Here is a 19,072-nt window from a genome sequence, read left to right on the forward strand (position 1 = left end):
TTGACATGTCAACAGGATGAGTGAATAAGTTTTGGGTTTTTTGTTTGTTTGTTTTGCTAGGAGACAACCGGAAATATGATCCCTGTTTTTGGTTAAAACCTCAGTCGTTTTATTTTAAGTTAAATATTTTGGGAAAGCATATTGACTTTGCAGGTTCTATATGTGTTTCTTTTTGTATTTTTTTACTTTATTCAAATCTTAAATTTAGCTTTAGATAGAAATGTGTGGCTCTAGTAATTACTTGATTATTCTTACTGGGCCCAACATGACTTAACTTGATACCGTTTGCATTCATGCTCCATTTTCATATTATTATATTGACTTTAAATACACTGTAGTCATGACTGTGTCCTTGTGCCGCTCTCTCTCAGGGCTATACCAAGTCCATAGACATCTGGTCAGTGGGCTGCATCCTGGCTGAGATGTTGTCCAACAGGCCAATCTTTCCCGGGAAGCACTACTTGGATCAGCTTAACCACATTTTGGGTAAAAATTCTCTTTATTATTTCCGGTGTTTTTCGGTTTGGTGTGGTGCTGTAGTATTGTTGTTTAAACCAATGATTCTCACGGTTAAAACAACCACGAGAGTGGTCAGGGGGGGAAATATTCTGCTATAAATAAAAAAAAATGAGCTGGTCTTGTTAGTGTATTGTTTAATGCAAATCTACAGATGGAGACCATTTACGCCAATGAAACCAATAGAAACTCTGACATGATTGTTACACAAAGCAATAAATTAATTATTTTAAAAGTTAAAGAACTTGCTGTAAGTGAGCTTGAGACTAGTAAGTTTAAATGTCTGGATTCATTAGGACTGGCCGGTTTCACTACTAGCTAGGTCTACTAGCTTTTAAGATCAATTACTTGAAATGTATAAATTCTGTAAAGTTGAGTCCAAATTTAATTAAAATAAACCCCACACATAAACAAACCCCACACACTTTGAGGTGTATCAGTTGTTGTTTTTTTATTCAAAAACATTTCAAATGTCCCAGCTGTGGGTCTACTAAATTTTATCATCTTATCTTGACATCGTTCAAACTCAAATGTTTGAGAATACAAATAGTTCCAATGGCATCTAAGAGTACAAATGGCAGTGAACACATGCTTAATCTGTGCTAAAACGATTAAGAAAATATTCTCCCCTGTAGAGGACCCTTGTCGTCCAAAAGTTTTCCTCCCAGTCAAGACAAATGTGAATCTGTTGCAAAATGTCGGTTTAGTCCACATAAAAGATTTGACACCTTTTTTAAGAGCTGAACTAAACTTTCACACTCTCGGTAACAACGGCTCCCTGGTGCCAGTCCATAGATACTGTAGCTGTTAATATTCATTTATAAAGTTGTACTCTTTTTGGTGCTAGACCACATATTGCTTCTCCCATCTGTCATTGTGTTGAGCCATCAGGCTGTTACCTACTGCAACACTTAAATTAGTTTTTTTTTTTTGTTTGTTTCATTTAGAGTAGTGCACTTGCTTTTATACCAGAATAAGAAAGTAATTTTTCTCTATAATCTTCTGTTTGCCCTTCAGGGATCCTGGGTTCTCCCACTCAGGAGGATCTCAACTGCATCATCAACATTAAGGCCAGGAACTACCTTTTGTCGCTGCCTTTGCGCTGCAAAGTGCCGTGGAACCGCCTCTTCCCCAACGCTGACCCCAAAGGTCAGAGCCACGACGAACTCTTGTTATTTCATAGATCATGGAATTTCTAGGAATCTTTGAGAGGTTGCACTGCAGACAAGAGATAGTTAATGTTGCTAAATTACTTCCTGAGAGCATTTTTGGACAGAATATCACTTTATTGGGGGCACAGGGACAAAACATTTACCCACCAGTGAGGAAAAGAAAGTGTCAATGTTTGGTTGATGGAAGCAGGAGGAGTAGATTGGATGTAACCTGTCCAGTTCCATTTGGATTTCAGGGTCCAAAACTTGATTGAGATTTTAATCATGAAGCAGCTGACCAAATTAGTCCCAGAATTTAAATTTGAATTCCCTCATTAAATGTGTAAAAATAAAAAAAAGTCTTCTTGTTTTCAACCTAGAAATAATCCAAACAGCATGTTGGATGTGATGTCGCCCTCTAGTGGGCAGGCAAGCTCAATGTTGTTCATGATTCCTGTTAACTGTTCTCCTCTTGGTCTCTTTGTGCTGCAGCTCTGGACCTGTTGGACAAGATGTTGACCTTCAACCCTCACAAGAGGATCGAGGTGGAGGAGGCCCTGGCGCACCCTTACCTGGAGCAGTATTACGACCCCACAGATGAGGTGAGGCTTTGGATGTCAGCTTTTTGCTATCTGGGCCTGTTTTGGGATGAGGAGACGTCATCTTTTGCTTATCAAGATTTCATTATATACTTTTTTTTTTTGCATTTGTTATGTTCCTCTATTCCTTAAAAACATATTAAGTATTTTTTACGCACAATGTCTAAAAGCTGACTAGTCCTGTTATATATTTTGTTGAGTTGTGTTTTTACATTATCCCAAATGTTTCCAACAATTTTCAAACCCCGATAAATCATTAACTTTACAAAGGTAAAGGTGTGTTTCATTTGTTTGCCCTTTGATTGCGTCATATCCCCTTTGTGCATGCGTCAGCTTTGTGGTTGTCTGCCAGAAGTCATAAATTATTCTGCCAGTTTTAAGCCAGATTTTTACAATAGACTTTTTAGGTCTTAATAACTTTATATCTTTAGGGGATGAAGGATTTTAGTCATCGGACGTCTGGAAGTTATCAGAGAAAGGAGCTGAGCAAATGTTAGTGGCAGCTGTGTCCAAACAAACAGCGTTTGAGAAACGTACATTTTCATTGCTCAATAAATTCAGTGTTTTTACCGTTTACCCATAATCCTGAGCTACTTCATGAAACCACCAAACTTTGTCCTTTGTTATAATTATTAGCATTATTTGATATAGACACCCGTAGCAGCAGCAAATATCGTGTTGTTCGCCCAAACCTGAAATCAGCAAATCATATCTCCATACCGGAATGACTTGGAACATATTTTAAATATGATACACTAAATTGAACTGCTCTTGTGTGTTCACTGTACATTAACACCAACACGTCCTCTCTGTCTCTCTGTGCAGCCTGTCGCCGAGGCCCCGTTCAAGTTTGACATGGAGCTGGATGACCTACCCAAAGAGACACTGAAGGAACTCATCTTTGAAGAAACCGCACGTTTCCAGTGCGCCTTTAGGTCCTAACGTCTCACTCGGGTAAGACCACATCACTTCAGTCCAGACAATAACCTGAAAACCAACATTAACTCAATTTAAGGTTGACCCTCGTCCACTCCTCTGCTTTAAAAATGTGTCCATCATGAAAACTACTTAAAACACTTAAACTCCCAGGGAGTGGGGTTTTAGCTTTAGAAAAAACTTCTAATTAATTTGTATTAAAATTCATAAATACGACTCGCCACCCAAGACAAGCAACGACCCCTCACTGAACGAATTTGCTTTTGTAGAGTGTGAAGTAGATGTTCTTCACCAGGATAAAACCCCTTTTAAAATCTAACTCCTCTCAACAGGCACCTTAAAGATCCACCACAAAGTATCATTTTAATTGTTAAGGAAATATAATATATGGAAGTTTGATCTAAAAGCAGATGGGGGTGAAAAAACTATTTAATGGCACTTAAATCTTCAAAACATGAACATCCTTGATATGGAGAATTGCCCAAAAACATATCATAATACATATAAAAAGCTTAATTCTGTGTTTATCTGCAGATCTTAAGGACACATTAGTCTTAATGTGACTTTTTTTTACTCTGACAAGAATAGCCAAATGGTTTGCATACCAACAGATATCAGATTTCGAACATAAACACACAATACTGGTGCATTTTTAAATAAAACTATAGACATTTACAAATCAATATTGGACGCAGATTATACCATAAAAAAACGTTCATAAAACCTCCACAGTAATGCCTAACGACCCTCTCAGCTGTGGCGTCCCTGCTCCCCACCAGCTGCTCGCTGACAGGCCTCTTGTTGTGATAATAACTATCACTGCTACGTTTTATAGCCTCTCATCTGCTTTGTGTCAGCGTATGTAATTACTTTGTTTCCTCTCCGCAGCGTTTGGATGCATAAACATGAGTCAGCTGAAAAGGAACAGGAGTGTGACACCTCCTGAATTAGAGCAGCAGAAAGCAGCAGATCTGCTCTCTGCTGTCAATTTAAACACTTTAAAATGTATTTTCACATCTTAATTCTAATTTCACTATCTGTAACTTCTGTTAATGTAAGTTTAACTTTATCATTAACAGTTTAGTAACATTGTAACCGATGTAATCCAAGTGCTGACATAATACGTTTCTCATTAAGGACATTATTACATAAATATAATATTTGTAAATGCTTAAAAATACATAAATCTTTGTAACGAGAGTCTTTTAAGTGTGAATTGGTCATTTAAATAAGTGTTCTTTGCACTGCACTCGTCTCTTGGTGGGGGTCGCAGTGTGGTTTGCACTAGCAGAGGTGACCAATTCTTCTATTCATATTTAAATAAGCAGCATGTAAGACTCTCCAGCACGGATGATTTCATTCCTTGAAAGAGCAACTAGAAACGTTCCCATGTTGATGTAGTGCTTAATAACAGAAGGCAGGTCTGTGTGGGACACTTGATACGAGGTTTATACCGTAAACAGGAAGTTCAGGCTGATTTAATCTACGTGACACCTACATTTAACACTAGTAGTACATCTGCTCTGAGGAACATTTTGTTTAGAGATGCACTGAATTTGTTCAGCATACAAACATTTTTGTAACATTTGAAAAGGTAAAATTAAATTGGAAGTCCATAATAAAACATTGGCTATTAAATAACATTAAGTTACAGGACCTTCTTGTTGTCCAAACCTTGTTTTTAAGGTTGTTCCTCCACGGTTTATTTTGGAGGAATTGTGAGCTTTATGTTGTTTTCACTCACACTGAAGAACTGTGTGTGTGTGTGCCGCTGTGTGCGCGACTTAAAACCATCATGCGTAATAAGTCAAATAAGTTGAGCAAAACCATGATATCTTCTGACATTCACTTTTCTCGTTTAGCTGATGGCAGCATGTGTACGAACATTTAAAGACGATCACTAATGGAACCATCAAGAACATCAAGGTGTTCCTCACCAGAACACAGCAGCAATGTTTCAGTCACCTGATAATCAGACTGAACAGCCATTTTTTGTGATTACTTCATTCGTTATTATTTGAATCACTGAACAGAACTTTGTTTGATTACATCGAGAGGTCCTCAGTGGCAAAACACGTTTAATCTGTTCAGCATATTTTAATACTTAAAGGTCAATTCCACGTGCATTTCCAAACATTAAACAGGAACACAAATTAAAAAGATAGCAGCCATTTAAAAAAAAATACAAATAAAAATGGAACAAATCTATAAAATAACAGAACCTCCTAACGTGCAGAAGTCCCACAGAAAAATGTGTGTTTTCTCATTAACTTCATGTTCAGGTTGGAGCTCAGTTGTTATTGTTTTCTTACCAACTAGCAATGCAAAATGCAACTTACTATTGCAACTATTTGCTTCAAGTGAAATCACCATAAAATACTTTTATATTTAACTTGAAATCAAAGGAAAAAACTGAAATGTGAGGGCTGCTCACACGGTCACTGTCTCTTCTCCCTCCAGATGATTCTGTGGACGGGCTTCTGCGTTGCCACTGCTCCTCCTCGCCTCCACGCTGTTGCTGTGATATTCTTTTGTTTCTTTTCTTTTGTTTCTTTTTGTTTTTGGTTATTTTCCTCTCCAGTCGTCCACATCACCTGGATTCCTTGGGTCTCACTCGTCAAGTCCACTTTGCTCAGGAATGGCGTCAGGAATCAATCAATCAATCATTCTCCTGTCTTTCTTTTCTCCTCTTCTCTCGGTCTCTCTCTCTCTCTCTCTCTCTCTCTCTCTCTCTCTCTCTCTCTCTCTCTCTCTCTCTCTCTCTTTGACATCACAGCTTACAGTTTGGGGGGTTGATTTTGTGTTTCAAGCCAAGATAAACAACTTTTTTGTGTGTGTGTGTGTGTCTTAAAGGCGTTTGGCTCTGGCTATTCCTATTCTAGACCTTTTTATGTCCAGTGGAATGACCGCGATACACTAGCTGTTGTGTTTTCTGGTGCAACTGTCGTGGTTATAACTCTGCCTACATTGCACAAACAACAGTAGACTACTTATAAGAATCATCCATCATAAAAAAAAAATGAGTATTTTGAATTTTCTAACCTTTATCGCACTGTTGATCACGTTGGACACGTTGATCTCTTATCTTTTAGAACCTGAATTAAATCAACTGATTTATGCAATGAAATCACATAATCAGCCACAGACTTGTGGGCACAAAAGCCATTATCTTCTGTTGATGAGGATCTACATCGTAACAACACACACTCACAGAAGGCCCAAATGCAAATATAAATATATACATAGCCCAAAGAGTCTTAAGACACCTTAATGGCAAAAAGTGATGATAGAAGGTGAATCAGATGAATTTATAACCTTTCTTTTTTATTTTCATTAAAAACAAAAAAATGTTCTAATTTCTCATCGGCTTCAGTAAAATGTCAGATTGCGTATAAATGCACCGAATCACAAGTACATTGGAGGATCAATTTCTGCCTTAGCCATGAGAAACTTAAAGGAAATGTCTGTTATTTCATACAAGTCTGTATGTACTGTATGATGTCTTTCACATGGGAGAAAATTATCACTCAGAAGTCGTTTTCGTCTGGATGAAACGTTGTCGTGCCTCCTTTCTTTTTTTTCCTCTCTTCCTGTTTGGTGTTTTCTTTTCTCTCTCTCTCTCTCTCTCTCTCTCGCCTTGTCAGAATAATACTGTGCCCTTTGCATGACTGTTATAAGCTCCATATACAAAGACGACGATGTTAAGTGCCACACAAGCCGGGCAGATCCGCGGGGAGAGCGCCCAGCCTCTTTTCTGTTTCCACCTTTTCGTGGTATGTCACACTTCCCAATCACATGGTGCTTTGTTTTGTTTTTTTGTCCTAATTCTTTTTTTCGCCTCAGCATTCTATTCTCTATGTCCGGTTTTATGTCCTTTCCATCGACAGTTTTCCTCGTTATTAGGGCAAACTCCACCGTGGGCGCTAAGACATCTTTTCTTATGGTTGCAAATAGGAGAATAACCATATATCTGTATTTATACCAATCACACAGAAACTACAAAATACGTTGTTTCCTCGACCTGAGAAGTGGGATCCAGGCACGATACAGTTGAAATAATACCCAAACGTAACAGAGCAGGTTTAGCATTTGGTTCGTTGTAACATTTTATTTTTTTTGCTTGAGATGCACATTATAACGCTGATAACAGTTTGCAGTGTCAGCAACAGCCGACAACAAAAAAACAAGAAGCAGCAGAAGTCAAGAGCAGATTTTTGGTTCTAGTCAGTAACTGCTGATGACTGACTGTTGCATTTCAAGATTTAATTTCAAGTGAACAGAATTACGACTTTAAAGACTATATACATGTGTTAACTCTTTTGGGAGGGTCATTCAGTTTGTTTACAAGTTGGCCTCGAATATGTTCAGCTTCATGGTAACAACAAGCCTTTTGTTGGGTTTCAGTAATGCAGATTCATAAGAAAAGCTCCTTCAGTGATGTGTGAGTGACCTTAAGAATGAAACAAAGTATTATTTACGACACTAAAACATCTCCAATATATTGAAGTAAAAAAAAAAGTACCTTAATGGATTCTGCAAGGATCTTTCTCTGCTGGCACTTAAAGTAGGAAATTAGAGATTTGAATATTAAACAGGACGGTTACAGGAGTATACAGCTGCTTCGGCTGATTTTTTTTCATTCTGTGTTTCTGACAGAAGATGAATGAAGTTTAAAAACTCAACTTATGATTCTTCTTCTTCTGCATTTGCATAAATGTCAAAGAGCAAGTTTGAGTTTGACAAATGTTTCTCTTGAAGGCAGAGCTGCTCTGGTCAAATGAAATCACAGTGGACGGAGCCAAAGACGTTTCTATTAGTCTTTTGTTCTGGATGAATAATGTCAGACAAAAACCGAGTAGGGGCAAAGAGAGGAGGGCTGATGCTCTGCTGATGATTGGTCTTAATAAAATGTCAGTCAATGGTGAAAAATTACAAATATTACCCTCTAAGTCCCACCAATAGTCAAAAAATCTTGAGGTATAAAGATAACGCTGATATGAAACCGAGAAAAACGGCACTCTCATATTTTGAGAAGCTCTAACCAGCAAATGTTCAGTATTTTACCTTAATAAATGAATTAAACAATTATCCATTTATCTGAATTGTTTACAAATAAATTAATCAACCTTAGTGTTAAATTGGTCCACTTTCAGTTAATTGCTAAGAAGCCTTAACTTAAATCGTCTTTTAGGCGCAAACCAGGTCAGATAAAAAAAAAAAAGAAATCCTAAGTTTGCAATTATAAATGAATAATGTACTTTTCAAGGTAAATTCTAACTGAAATATCTGTCTCAAACTGTCTCTATTGCCCTTATAATTAGTGTGAATGTATGCAGGAAACATTAGAAAATAACAGACCTGTCAAAAATAAAGTGTCACCAGAAAATGTCCTTCAAACTTTATTATTATTTAATTTTTTTTAAATACAATTTTTTTGATCAGAGTTCAATCTTTACTTATACCAGAAAAAAAACAAAACTGCTCGCCAGTTCCATCATCTGCAATTTAACTCATCTGAAAACTGACCAAAACTGCATTGCAGAAATTTTCTTTGCACTCTCAAATTTTCCCCTGATCCGACGTTGACCGTGAGGCAGAGACCCGTCTGTCCCAGCGCTCAGTCCTCACACTCGCTGTAAACACCCGTCACGGGTAACACGATTATCAAATGCACTTGCTTCTACAGTAGTTGGGAATGGGACGTGTAATCCGAGGTGCCTGCCGGGACTTGACTTGCCTGTAGATAGTCTTTTATTTTGACGGGGGAATGGGGTGGTGGGGGGGGGTTAGTTATAATCAAGGGCACAGGAAACCTTACTGGGATTCGTTGTATAAAAAAGCTTCTGCTGAGTTCTTTGTGCAACCTGTCTGTTTGTGCCTTTTTTGATAGTCTTGATATCCAAGATTTGATGTGCAGCTTTTGTTCAGTCGGGAATCCGTTTGTAATCGCAGTATACGCTCTTAAAAATGAACAACAATCAAGTCTGAGGGAGGGGTGGTGGGGGGGGTTCCTTTATATTTCAGTTATGTACATTTTAAAGAGATTTGTTGCCACAGCTGTGTGATTTGTGACTGTATTGAAAAGATGAAAAGCAAACATTTATATTATTTTTTTGCGTTACCCTTTTTTCTTTCTTTTTTTTCTTGGGATGTTTTGTGCAGATATTTTTATTGTAAAATGAATGTTATGTTTCTATCAGACACTAATCTTGTTTGAGTTGTCTCCAGTGGGAAAACTACTTCACTCTGTATGTTTTGATCAGTATAAACCTTTTAATTGTGTAGTTAACATTTCTGAAAGAGGAAAAAAATAAATAAAAATAAAAAGATCCTTTTAAAGGTTCCTGATTGACCTGCCATAGACATCGTTTCAATCGATCGGTCAGTTTTTTTTTTTTGCTGTCGTGTGAAGGATTTGACTTGAACGAAGCATTTCTTTGCTATTATTAAAGACTGACTGCCACTTTGACAAACCTGGTTTGTTGTTTTGTTTTTTTTGTTTTTGTTTTTGCAACTCTGCCATTTAAATAGACGTTCAATTAAACGTTAAATACACTGTCCCTTCATTAACATCTCTGTGAAATCTCTTTGTAAGATTTCAACAGCAACAGACAACTTCTCAATCTGCTGTCAGCTTCTATCATTACACACAGACTTAAACAAAGTTTCTTAAAGCCAATATGATATTAAGTATAATTTAAAATATATATATATATATCAGAATTAATTTCCTTGTTTTGTTTTATTAAACAGAATCTGCAAAATTACTAAAGTTATTAAATAAGTGTAGTGGAGTAGAAAAATAAAGTAGCAGAAAATAAAAATATTCAGGTACAATTTTGAGGTACAATGGATGCACTGAAGAGGTTTGAATGTTTCCTCCTGTGAAGATTTCTCTGGCATCAATTCTTTGCAATTCCCTGTTATCTGAATTTATTTATTGTATATTTGATTTAGTTTTTGATGAAAACATGGTGCAGTGAAAAATAATGACTGATCAACACCAATCACTGAGGATTTTAAGTCTAATTTAACCCCAAACAATGGATAACAATATCTGTAATAATGTAATAAAAAAAGGTCCTCATGTTCAACAGTTTGAATGATCTCACTCAGACTGTGTTGTGGACATGTTAATGCTCTGTGTCCTGTAGGGGGCGCTGTTCTATCGGCTTAAAGCATTACTGCAGTCTGTTCCTTGTCCAGTCAGCAGTCATCCACTTTTTGTAGCCTACAGCCCATAAAAGGTTAAACTTTCACCTATTTTCCTTTGATTTTAAAAAGTTGGCATAAATATGAACTTTATCCTGTTTAAAATTTTTTTTAAGGAGTTGATAAATCCACTTTTATTAACATGCTTAAACTAAAAACATCAATGCAAATTTAAACATATTTGCTTCACAACTATGTTTAAAATAAATGTAAAAAAGGAAAAAGTGGATAAAAAGGTTTTTTAAAGTAAATATATATTTATCTAAGATTTATAAGATATTTTTTTATTTATTTTAACCCTGACATAAATATATTTTATTTAAAAAAACTACAGTAAAACCTAAAAATAAACCTCAAAGTCAATTATATTGATTTTTTTTAAGGAGATGCTAAATCCACTTTTATTAACATGCTTAAACTAAAAACATCAATGAAAATTTAAACATATTTGCTTCACAACGATGTTTAAAATAAATGTAAAAAAGGAAAAAGTGGATAAAAAGGTTTTTTAAAGTAAATATATATTTATCTAAGATTTATAAGATATTTTTTTATTTATTTTAACCCTGACATAAATATATTTTATTTAAAAAAACTACAGTAAAACCTAAAAATAAACCTCAAAGTCAATTATATTGATTTTTTTTTTTTAAGGAGATGCTAAATCCACTTTTATTAACATGCTTAAACTAAAAACATCAATGCAAATTTAAACATATTTGCTTCACAACGATGTTTAAAATAAATGTAAAAAAAAAAAGGAAAAAGTGGATAAAAAGGTTTTTTAAAGTAAATATATATTTATCTAAGATTTATAAGATATTTTTTTATTTATTTTAACCCTGACATAAATATATTTTATTTAAAAAAACTACAGTAAAACCTAAAAATAAACCTCAAAGTCAATTATATTGATTTTTTGGGGGTTTGTTTACTTGCTCTTCTTAACCACGTGTTTGCAATGCGGCCACGCATGCGCACTGTGGGTATTGGCCAAAAACAACCCTCAACCATGAGAGCGCCTGGGCCGCGTTGATTGGCTGTGGGTGTGAAGCCCCGCCCACCCTCGCGTCCTATTGGTCCGATGACGTTTCTGCTTCTCGCTGATTGGACGCTATTTGTAGAACCGGCTGTGTAGCTAGGCTGCTGTTGCCTTCACGGACCCCTCCGAAAATCAGCTTTTGAAAAGATGTTTTAAGATGAAGTCATGTGCTTTCAGATGTTTTGTTTGAAAGTAAGTGTTTAAAAGGCTTCCAGGAGACTTTTTGGAAGCTATAGAAGCTATGAAACAAGTACAAGCTGAAAGTAAAAACATAAATAGTGGATATTTAGTGTCTATACCACTGTGGAATATAAATAAATAAATAAAATTCACGTCGAGACAAAGAATGTAAAAGGTTTCCAAGCTTAAAATACATGTATTCAACTAAACTATAAATACCATACAATAAACACAGGATGCTTTTGCTGTTTTGTTCTTTGTTCCTATTAAATGTTTCCTCATATTGGAAATAAAACAACAAGGAAACCATCAAACTGACAACCAGCAACTTCACCCAGTAGAACGACAACCAGATGTGGTTCAAAACCAGTAAGTTATACATTAATGTTACTTTGTGTGTATATAAAACATGTTTAAAGTTCTAATGTTTGTGTTTATAAATACAGTAAAGTCAAAAGTTTGGACACACCTTCTCATTCAATGTTTTTTCTTTATTTTTATTTTTTTATTTTATATTTTATTTTATTTTATATATATACAGTACCAGTCAAAAGTTTGGACACACCTTCTCATTCAATGTTTTTTCATTTATACATATTTATTTTTATTTTTATATTTTTTATTTTTTCTACAGTTAAAAAGTTTGACACACCTTTCATCACCAACATTTTTTTCTAAATTGAATAACATTTTAGTTGTATTTGACATTAGACATATATATATATGTACAGTACATATATATATATAAAATAACATTATATAAATAAAATACATTTAAATATAAAATAAAATAAAAATAAAGATAAAGAAAAACCATTGAATGAGAAGGTGTGTCCAAACTTTTGACTGCTACTATATATATATAAAATAAAATAAAATATAAAATATAAAATAAAATAAAAATAAAGAAAAACCATTGAATGAGAAGGTGTGTCCAAACTTTTGATACTGTATATATAAAATAAAATAAAATATAAAATAAAAATAAAAATAAAGAAAAACCATTGAATGAGAAGATGTGTCCAAACTTTTGACTGCTACTGAACATATTCGGAATCGTTTCATTATAGATTGTCGGTGTGTGTATTTTCAACCGTGCATTCCTGCTTTTTACTTCTTAAATTGCTTCAAACCAACTGAACACTGGAGCTGTCCGGACATGTTCCACCTTCGCATCTCCTATTTCCCTCAGCACCCAAATGCATCATCAGTAGACGTAATAAAACAACATTTATTTATTATTTTTTTTAATTTTTTTTTATATTAACAATTGCTTCAGAACAAAACCATTTGACACAATTCATGAAATGCTCCACAGCAGCTCAGTCGTCCTTTACGCAGGAGGACTCCTCCCTATAAATAAGGCCTCACTCAGCACAGCTCGGCCCGGCCTGCAGCTGAAGGTATCGAGCTTAAAACCCTGCAGAAAAGCTGCAAGCTGCTCCAGCATGCACTCACTCTGACCCTCCTCTCGGATGGGACTCTTCTCCACAAAGCATTTGGCTCATGAAGGCAGTGAGATTGATGTTTTTTTGGGAGGACTTTTCTTTTTTCTTTTTTTTTAAATGGCATTCTGCTCAACAACCTAGACAGCCTGCTGGTGCCTTTTTATGGGACGGTGAAGGTGTTTTTCTCTTGTTTTTATGTTTTTTCCTAATACACCAAAGACTGCTGCAGCTCCAGCGGAGGAAGAGGTCTCTTCCCCGGGTTGTTTTGGTGTCCAAGGGGGGGAAGGAGAGGTGTTGTTGGGGTGAGTGCAGCTGGAGGACAGTGTCTGTCTGAAGAATCACTTTAATAATAACTGTGCAATATCCTGTCGATGCTTTAAAGTGTGTGTCTGTGTAGTGAGTTTATAGCTGGTATTGCACTTTATGTCATTGTATGTTTATTCTGTGTTGCACAGTTTTTATTGCATATATTATATTTAACACCTTATATGTATCAGCATGAGTTTTTGCTGTTTTTGGATGCAGACATTGCCACTAATGCATGAAAAAAAACACTTTAATATACAGTTTTTATTGCATATATTATATTTAACACCTTATATGTATCAGATTGAGTTTTTGTTTTTATTGCTTATATTATATTTAACACCTGGAGTTTTTTCTGGGTTTTTTGATGCAGACATTGCCACTAATGCATGAAAAAAAACACTTTAATATACAGTTTTTATTGCATATATTATATGTAACACCTTATATGTATCAGATTGAGTTTTTGCTGTTTTTTGATGCAGACATTGCCACTAATGCATGAAAAACACACTTTAATATTCTGGTAATAATCTTATTATATATGTAAAAATACTCCTCTAGAAACTTATTTTGGTATTTGTGTCGTATTATTTTAACGTCATGCTCCTGGAGGATTATCATTCTGTAGGATTTATGTAATTGCAGCCCTGTAATAACCCGTTTACATTAATTATAAGGTGACAACATCTCCTTTCTTTTAATGAGACACGTTTTGCAATTTGATCCTCTAGTGCAGGAGAAACGTGCAGCTCCTCTCATCTATACCTCCATCACCACCTCCACCACCACCTCCATCATCTCTTTGGCTGCAGATCTCGGTCAGCTTTTTCTTTTTTTATATATTTGAGGGGGGATTATGATGCCACATGAACAGGCGACAAAAACACAGTAAAAAAAGGATGGATTTCATAACACACACAGGGGAAGCTGCAGTGTGCAATGCTGTGTTTGCGTCCATCTGAGGGGGTATTGCAACACAACCAGGCTCGTGATGTCAATATATATATTTTATTATTTCTTTTCATGAAAGTGCATAAAAAAAAAAACAGTTCATGAGTTGTTATTGTCAAGCTCAGGCGCGTGCACGACGTCAGGACGAGAGCGCGCTTCTGATGGGGAGGGAGAAACCAGATTACTGTTTAATCTTGTTTTATAGTGAATGTCATATAATGTCATGTTTACATGTCAGATGTGGAATCTGTGCAATGTCAGGGACGATGCAGCACTGACACAAAAACAGTGCAGCAGCAGGAGGAAAGGAGGATGAGGAGGAGGAGGAGGAAGAGGAGGATGGAGGAGGAGGTGGTGGTGGTGGTGGTGGTGATCAGGCTGCTGGTTTTTTTTTTTATCTATAAAATAATAATTTCAGCTTTTTTCTTACATGTCAACATCTAAAGACACAACTGTTGATCTGTTTCTAAAAATAACTAATAGGGTCAAACTTGTTTTGCTGTGTGGGTGATTTTCAGGAAAAAGATCCTTTAATATTCTTGTAGTGTTTCTGTGGTGCTCTGTGAGGACTTACAGCTCTCTGGTGTATTTTGTTGTGTTTGACAGCTTTATAAAACATGTCTGGATCCTTTTCCTTAAAGGATTTTAACCCACAATACCGCCTAAACAGTCCATATACTCATTAAAATAGAATTATGTGTCATGCAAATGGTAGTTTGAGTCAAATGTGCCAAAAATGTGCAGAAACCAAATGTGACTTTTCCTTTAATGAACTCAAAGAGCTGCAGGGGGGAAACTGAGCACGACACACAAAACAAGTATGATTCTTTCATATCAGAGAAAGAAGAGGAATCATATTCATATTCTCATCTTGTATTTATTTACACATCCGGGTAATCTGTGAGCTCCCTCCTCCTCCTGGTGGTGCGTTCAGGCCGTTTGGGAAATAAGCCCTTCAGCAATAACAAAACAATAACTTTCAGAGATTTGGAGAATCTAAACTAAAAGGATCTTTTGTGCTTGGAAAGCATTCAAAGGAAGCTATATTACTGTGTTTTATAAGGCCTGAACTCATTGTTTACTAAAAACTAACTTTGATCTAAGATGAGATTTATGATGTGGATCCTTTGAGTTTATTGATCATCAGCAGGGAAACTAAAGTGTCTCTGCATAGAGTAGTATCAGATGCATCCATAGATTACATTAATAAATTATATGTAACATAAATGGTAACTAGACCGTGTCTGGACACAAAAACAATCACAAATAAAGCTCATGGTTCACTTATTATTTGACATTTTACAAACATAATAAGGTTGAACAATGAAACGTAAGCTGTAGCTCCATATAAACAAATTGAATTAAAAAAGAATAAAACAAAATAAATCAATAAACACAGTTACTTTTATATAAACTTATTTAGATAAGATAAGATAAGATAAGATAAGATAATCCTTTATTAGTCCCGCAGCGGGGAAATTTGCAGGCTTACAGCAGCAGAGAGTAAAGTGCACACAAGAGACATAGTAAAAGAAAGACAAGATAAAAATAAAAATAAAAAATGAAAATAAAAAAAATACATATATATCTATATACGTGTGTGTGTGGAGATGAGGTCGTTGCAATAAATAATTAAATTGAAAAATAGCAAAAAATTAGAAAAACAAGTAAAAAGCTTCTGAACATTTACAACAACAAATAAAACGTGCAATTAATAGATCTTTAAAAAAAACAAAAAATAAATGTATTTCCACCTGAATGCCACCTGGTTCCCATCTTTCCCGCTGGAGCCTGAAGGCATCGCAGCCACCTTATTGGCCACCCATGGGTGTCACTCCCAGCTCCATCTCCCTCCCACAAAGTAACCAGGCCAGTCCATTACGCACACAAAAGACACAACAAAAGCCAGTGTAGGGGGAACCAAAATGAAACCCGTCAGCACCCAAAGGACACCACCATAAGTTCCCATCTGGCAGCAGCACCCATGGACCAGAGCCTGGGAGGAGGAGGACGAGCATTCATTTCAACTTAAAGAAAACACACAAAAACAACATCTCTTGTGTCTTTCTTCAGTTTTTTTTTTTTTTTTTTTTTCCACCAAAGCTGCTGCGTCCCTGCTGTGATGATCCAGGTGGTGAGTACCTCAGAAAACCCCCGGTTCTGGTGTCTGGTTCTGGGTTGACAGTCTGCAGGAGGCTCTGAAATAACAAAACAAGAACAAGAAAGAAAAAAAAAAAAGAAAGAGCAACATTGTTGCGCTTGAGCGTCGTGGCTTCCCAGATACATTGTTGCAGCCTGAAGTTGATACATTGTTGCAGCCTGAAGTGGTGGAGGATATAGATGTGATGGTGGAGGATATAGATGTGATGGTGGAGGATATAGATGTGATGGTGGAGGATATAGATGTGATGGTGGAGGATATAGATGATAGATGTGATGGTGGAGGATATAGATGTGATGGTGGAGGATATAGATGGATATGGAGGAGATGATAGATGTGATGGTGGAGGATATAGATGTGATGGTGGAGGATATAGATGTGATGGTGGAGGATATAGATGTGATGAGATGTTATGAGAGCAGTCTTTTGTCTGGACACTTCTTCCTGTTGATCCAGAGACGCGCTGCTGCTGTTTTCACTCAGCTGTGATACCTGTTCGACACACATCTCCCTCTTTGTTTATTATTATAATAATATATGTTGTTTATTCTTCAAAAACAACGTCGTTTGAATCAAAATATCAGCTGTTACCATGCGGCCAGGGGAAGGCTGGAAAACAAAAGAACCACCAGATCCAGAGCTGGGGAAGGATTCTGTATTCAAGTTCTCATTTAAAGTCTTTTTCAGCATTTGTTGTTTGAAAAAATCACATAGAATGCTAAAGAAAAAGCATAAAAAGTGAATATAAATAAGACCAAGTACTGACATGATGCCCTTAAGGCTTCACAGGGGACCCGAACAAACAAAGAAACAGCTCCTCAGATGTTAAATTGTCCTTATTTGGCATCACAGAAGAAGAAAGAAGGAAGGTCTCACGCTGTCAGTGTGTCTGAACGCAAATATCAGCATGCTATTGTGTGTGTCTGTGTGCACAAAGGTGATATAATCACTGAGGGTGATGCTGCTGAAGTGTGACACACACACACACACACACACACACACACACACACACACACACACACACACACACACACACATAAAGCTCTTGTGTATGTGTTTACCTTTCCCAGTCCACGTGCAGCCTTGTGTGGGGGTGGGGACGGGTTAAACTGGGCTAATTCAGAAAGGGGATTTTGTCCCTTTTCATGGGGGGGGGGGGGATTATGCCTCAAGCACCTGTGCAGATTATACAGTTATATGTACAGTATGGAAATGTGGTCGGTCCGGGGGCCAACAGGTTAGGCTGCCAGCTCTCACCTTTTGTTTCTTTTCAATGTGTGTGTGTGTGTGTGTGTGTGTGTGTTTGCCATCCCAGTTGTGTGTTTTATATGTGTGTGTGTGTGTGTTTGCCATCCCAGTTGTGTGTTTTCTATGTGTGTGTGTGTGTGTTTGCAGAGCAGCCATGCTTCACTTCAGGTCACGGCTGCTTCCTGTTGAGTTGCGGAAGCTCCTTTTGTTTTTCTCGTCTGGCTTCTGTCTCGGCGCTGCTGCTCTTCCTGTTGCACCACATTGAGCTCATCTGGGAAACTTCTGGAGCTCGTTGTCATTGTGTGTTTGATGCAGCAGCGTTTAGGTTGTTGTTGTTGTTGTTGTTGTTTAACAAGGGGTAACCTTTGTTAGGCTGTGCTGCTGGTAAGAGTGACTGTGGAGCCTCTGGGCAGCAGAAGACGGTATATTTTTAAAGACAAAGATGGATTCTTTTAAGGACAAAAGGTTGTTTTTTTCCTAATTTCAACACTTTGATTATCCATCCATTGTCTGCCCGTTGTTATAATACATATGGCTGATGAAATGTAACTAAGTACATTTACTGAAGTACTGTACTTTGATGTACTTGTACCACTTGAATATTTCCATGAAATGCTTATTTTTTTTACTTCTATACTTTATTCATGGGGAAATAACGTACTTTTTTTTACTCCACTACATTTATTTGACAGTTTTGTAACTTTGCAGATTTAAATTATATATAAATACAACATATAATAAAGCTCATCCATTAGTGGCAGTTTATAAAGTTATAATGCGGCACAGATTGTAATTCACTAACATAATATGCACCGTTGTAAAATGGGCCATTCTGCCTAATGAGTACCTATATGTACCAAGTTTATTTAGATTTTGTACCAATTTTTACTTAATTAAGATTAAGAATGCAGGACTTTTACTTTTAATAGGATTTGCATTTGTTTACTTTGTAGCATTGCTACTTTTACTGGAGTAAAATACCTGAATACTTTTTCCACCACTAGCAGAAAGTGTCATTTTGTTGAGAATCATACAGTTGCATAAATACAGTTTAGCCTTAACAATACCCTCAACATTTACATACAAGTCCATCTTTCTTTTTTTTTTACTACCATTAGTGTCACCAGTCTCTGAAGGAAAACAAGCCTGTTTTATAAGATCACGTTGTAGTAAATATAAGAAGTGAAAGTAACTGTCGTTCAGCAGATAAATGGCGACACCCAGTCTAGACTTAATCAACACTTCTCAAGCTAGTATTTGGAAGTTATGCTAGCATGCGATGCTGCAGTGACTTTCTGTTTACACTTGATAAGACGGCG

At 36.3% G+C, this 19,072-nt stretch overlaps 2 protein-coding genes across 3 annotated transcripts in view; both read left to right on the forward strand.

Moving 5' to 3' along the window:
- mapk1 (mitogen-activated protein kinase 1) overlaps positions 1-9,697 on the forward strand; it is a 28,629-nt gene extending 18,932 nt beyond the window's left edge. For both annotated transcript variants that reach the window (XM_054610275.1, XM_054610276.1), the window contains 5 exons: positions 372-486; positions 1,534-1,665; positions 2,160-2,269; positions 3,092-3,220; positions 5,663-9,697. In XM_054610275.1, the coding sequence (XP_054466250.1) occupies positions 372-486; positions 1,534-1,665; positions 2,160-2,269; positions 3,092-3,208 (474 nt within the window). In that variant the 3' untranslated portion in view covers positions 3,209-3,220; positions 5,663-9,697. The remainder of the gene's footprint in view (positions 1-371; positions 487-1,533; positions 1,666-2,159; positions 2,270-3,091; positions 3,221-5,662) is intronic.
- Positions 9,698-16,208: 6,511 nt separating this feature from the next.
- The window catches only part of LOC129101346 (protein yippee-like 1), a 29,315-nt gene continuing 26,451 nt past the window's right edge, over positions 16,209-19,072 (forward strand). Inside the window, exon 1 of the mRNA XM_054611127.1 lies at positions 16,209-16,478. The gene's annotated coding sequence lies outside the window, so the exon portion shown is untranslated. The remainder of the gene's footprint in view (positions 16,479-19,072) is intronic.

The sequence above is a fragment of the Anoplopoma fimbria genome, chromosome 13 (assembly GCF_027596085.1).
Source record: "Anoplopoma fimbria isolate UVic2021 breed Golden Eagle Sablefish chromosome 13, Afim_UVic_2022, whole genome shotgun sequence".
Lineage (NCBI taxonomy): Eukaryota > Metazoa > Chordata > Actinopteri > Perciformes > Anoplopomatidae > Anoplopoma > Anoplopoma fimbria.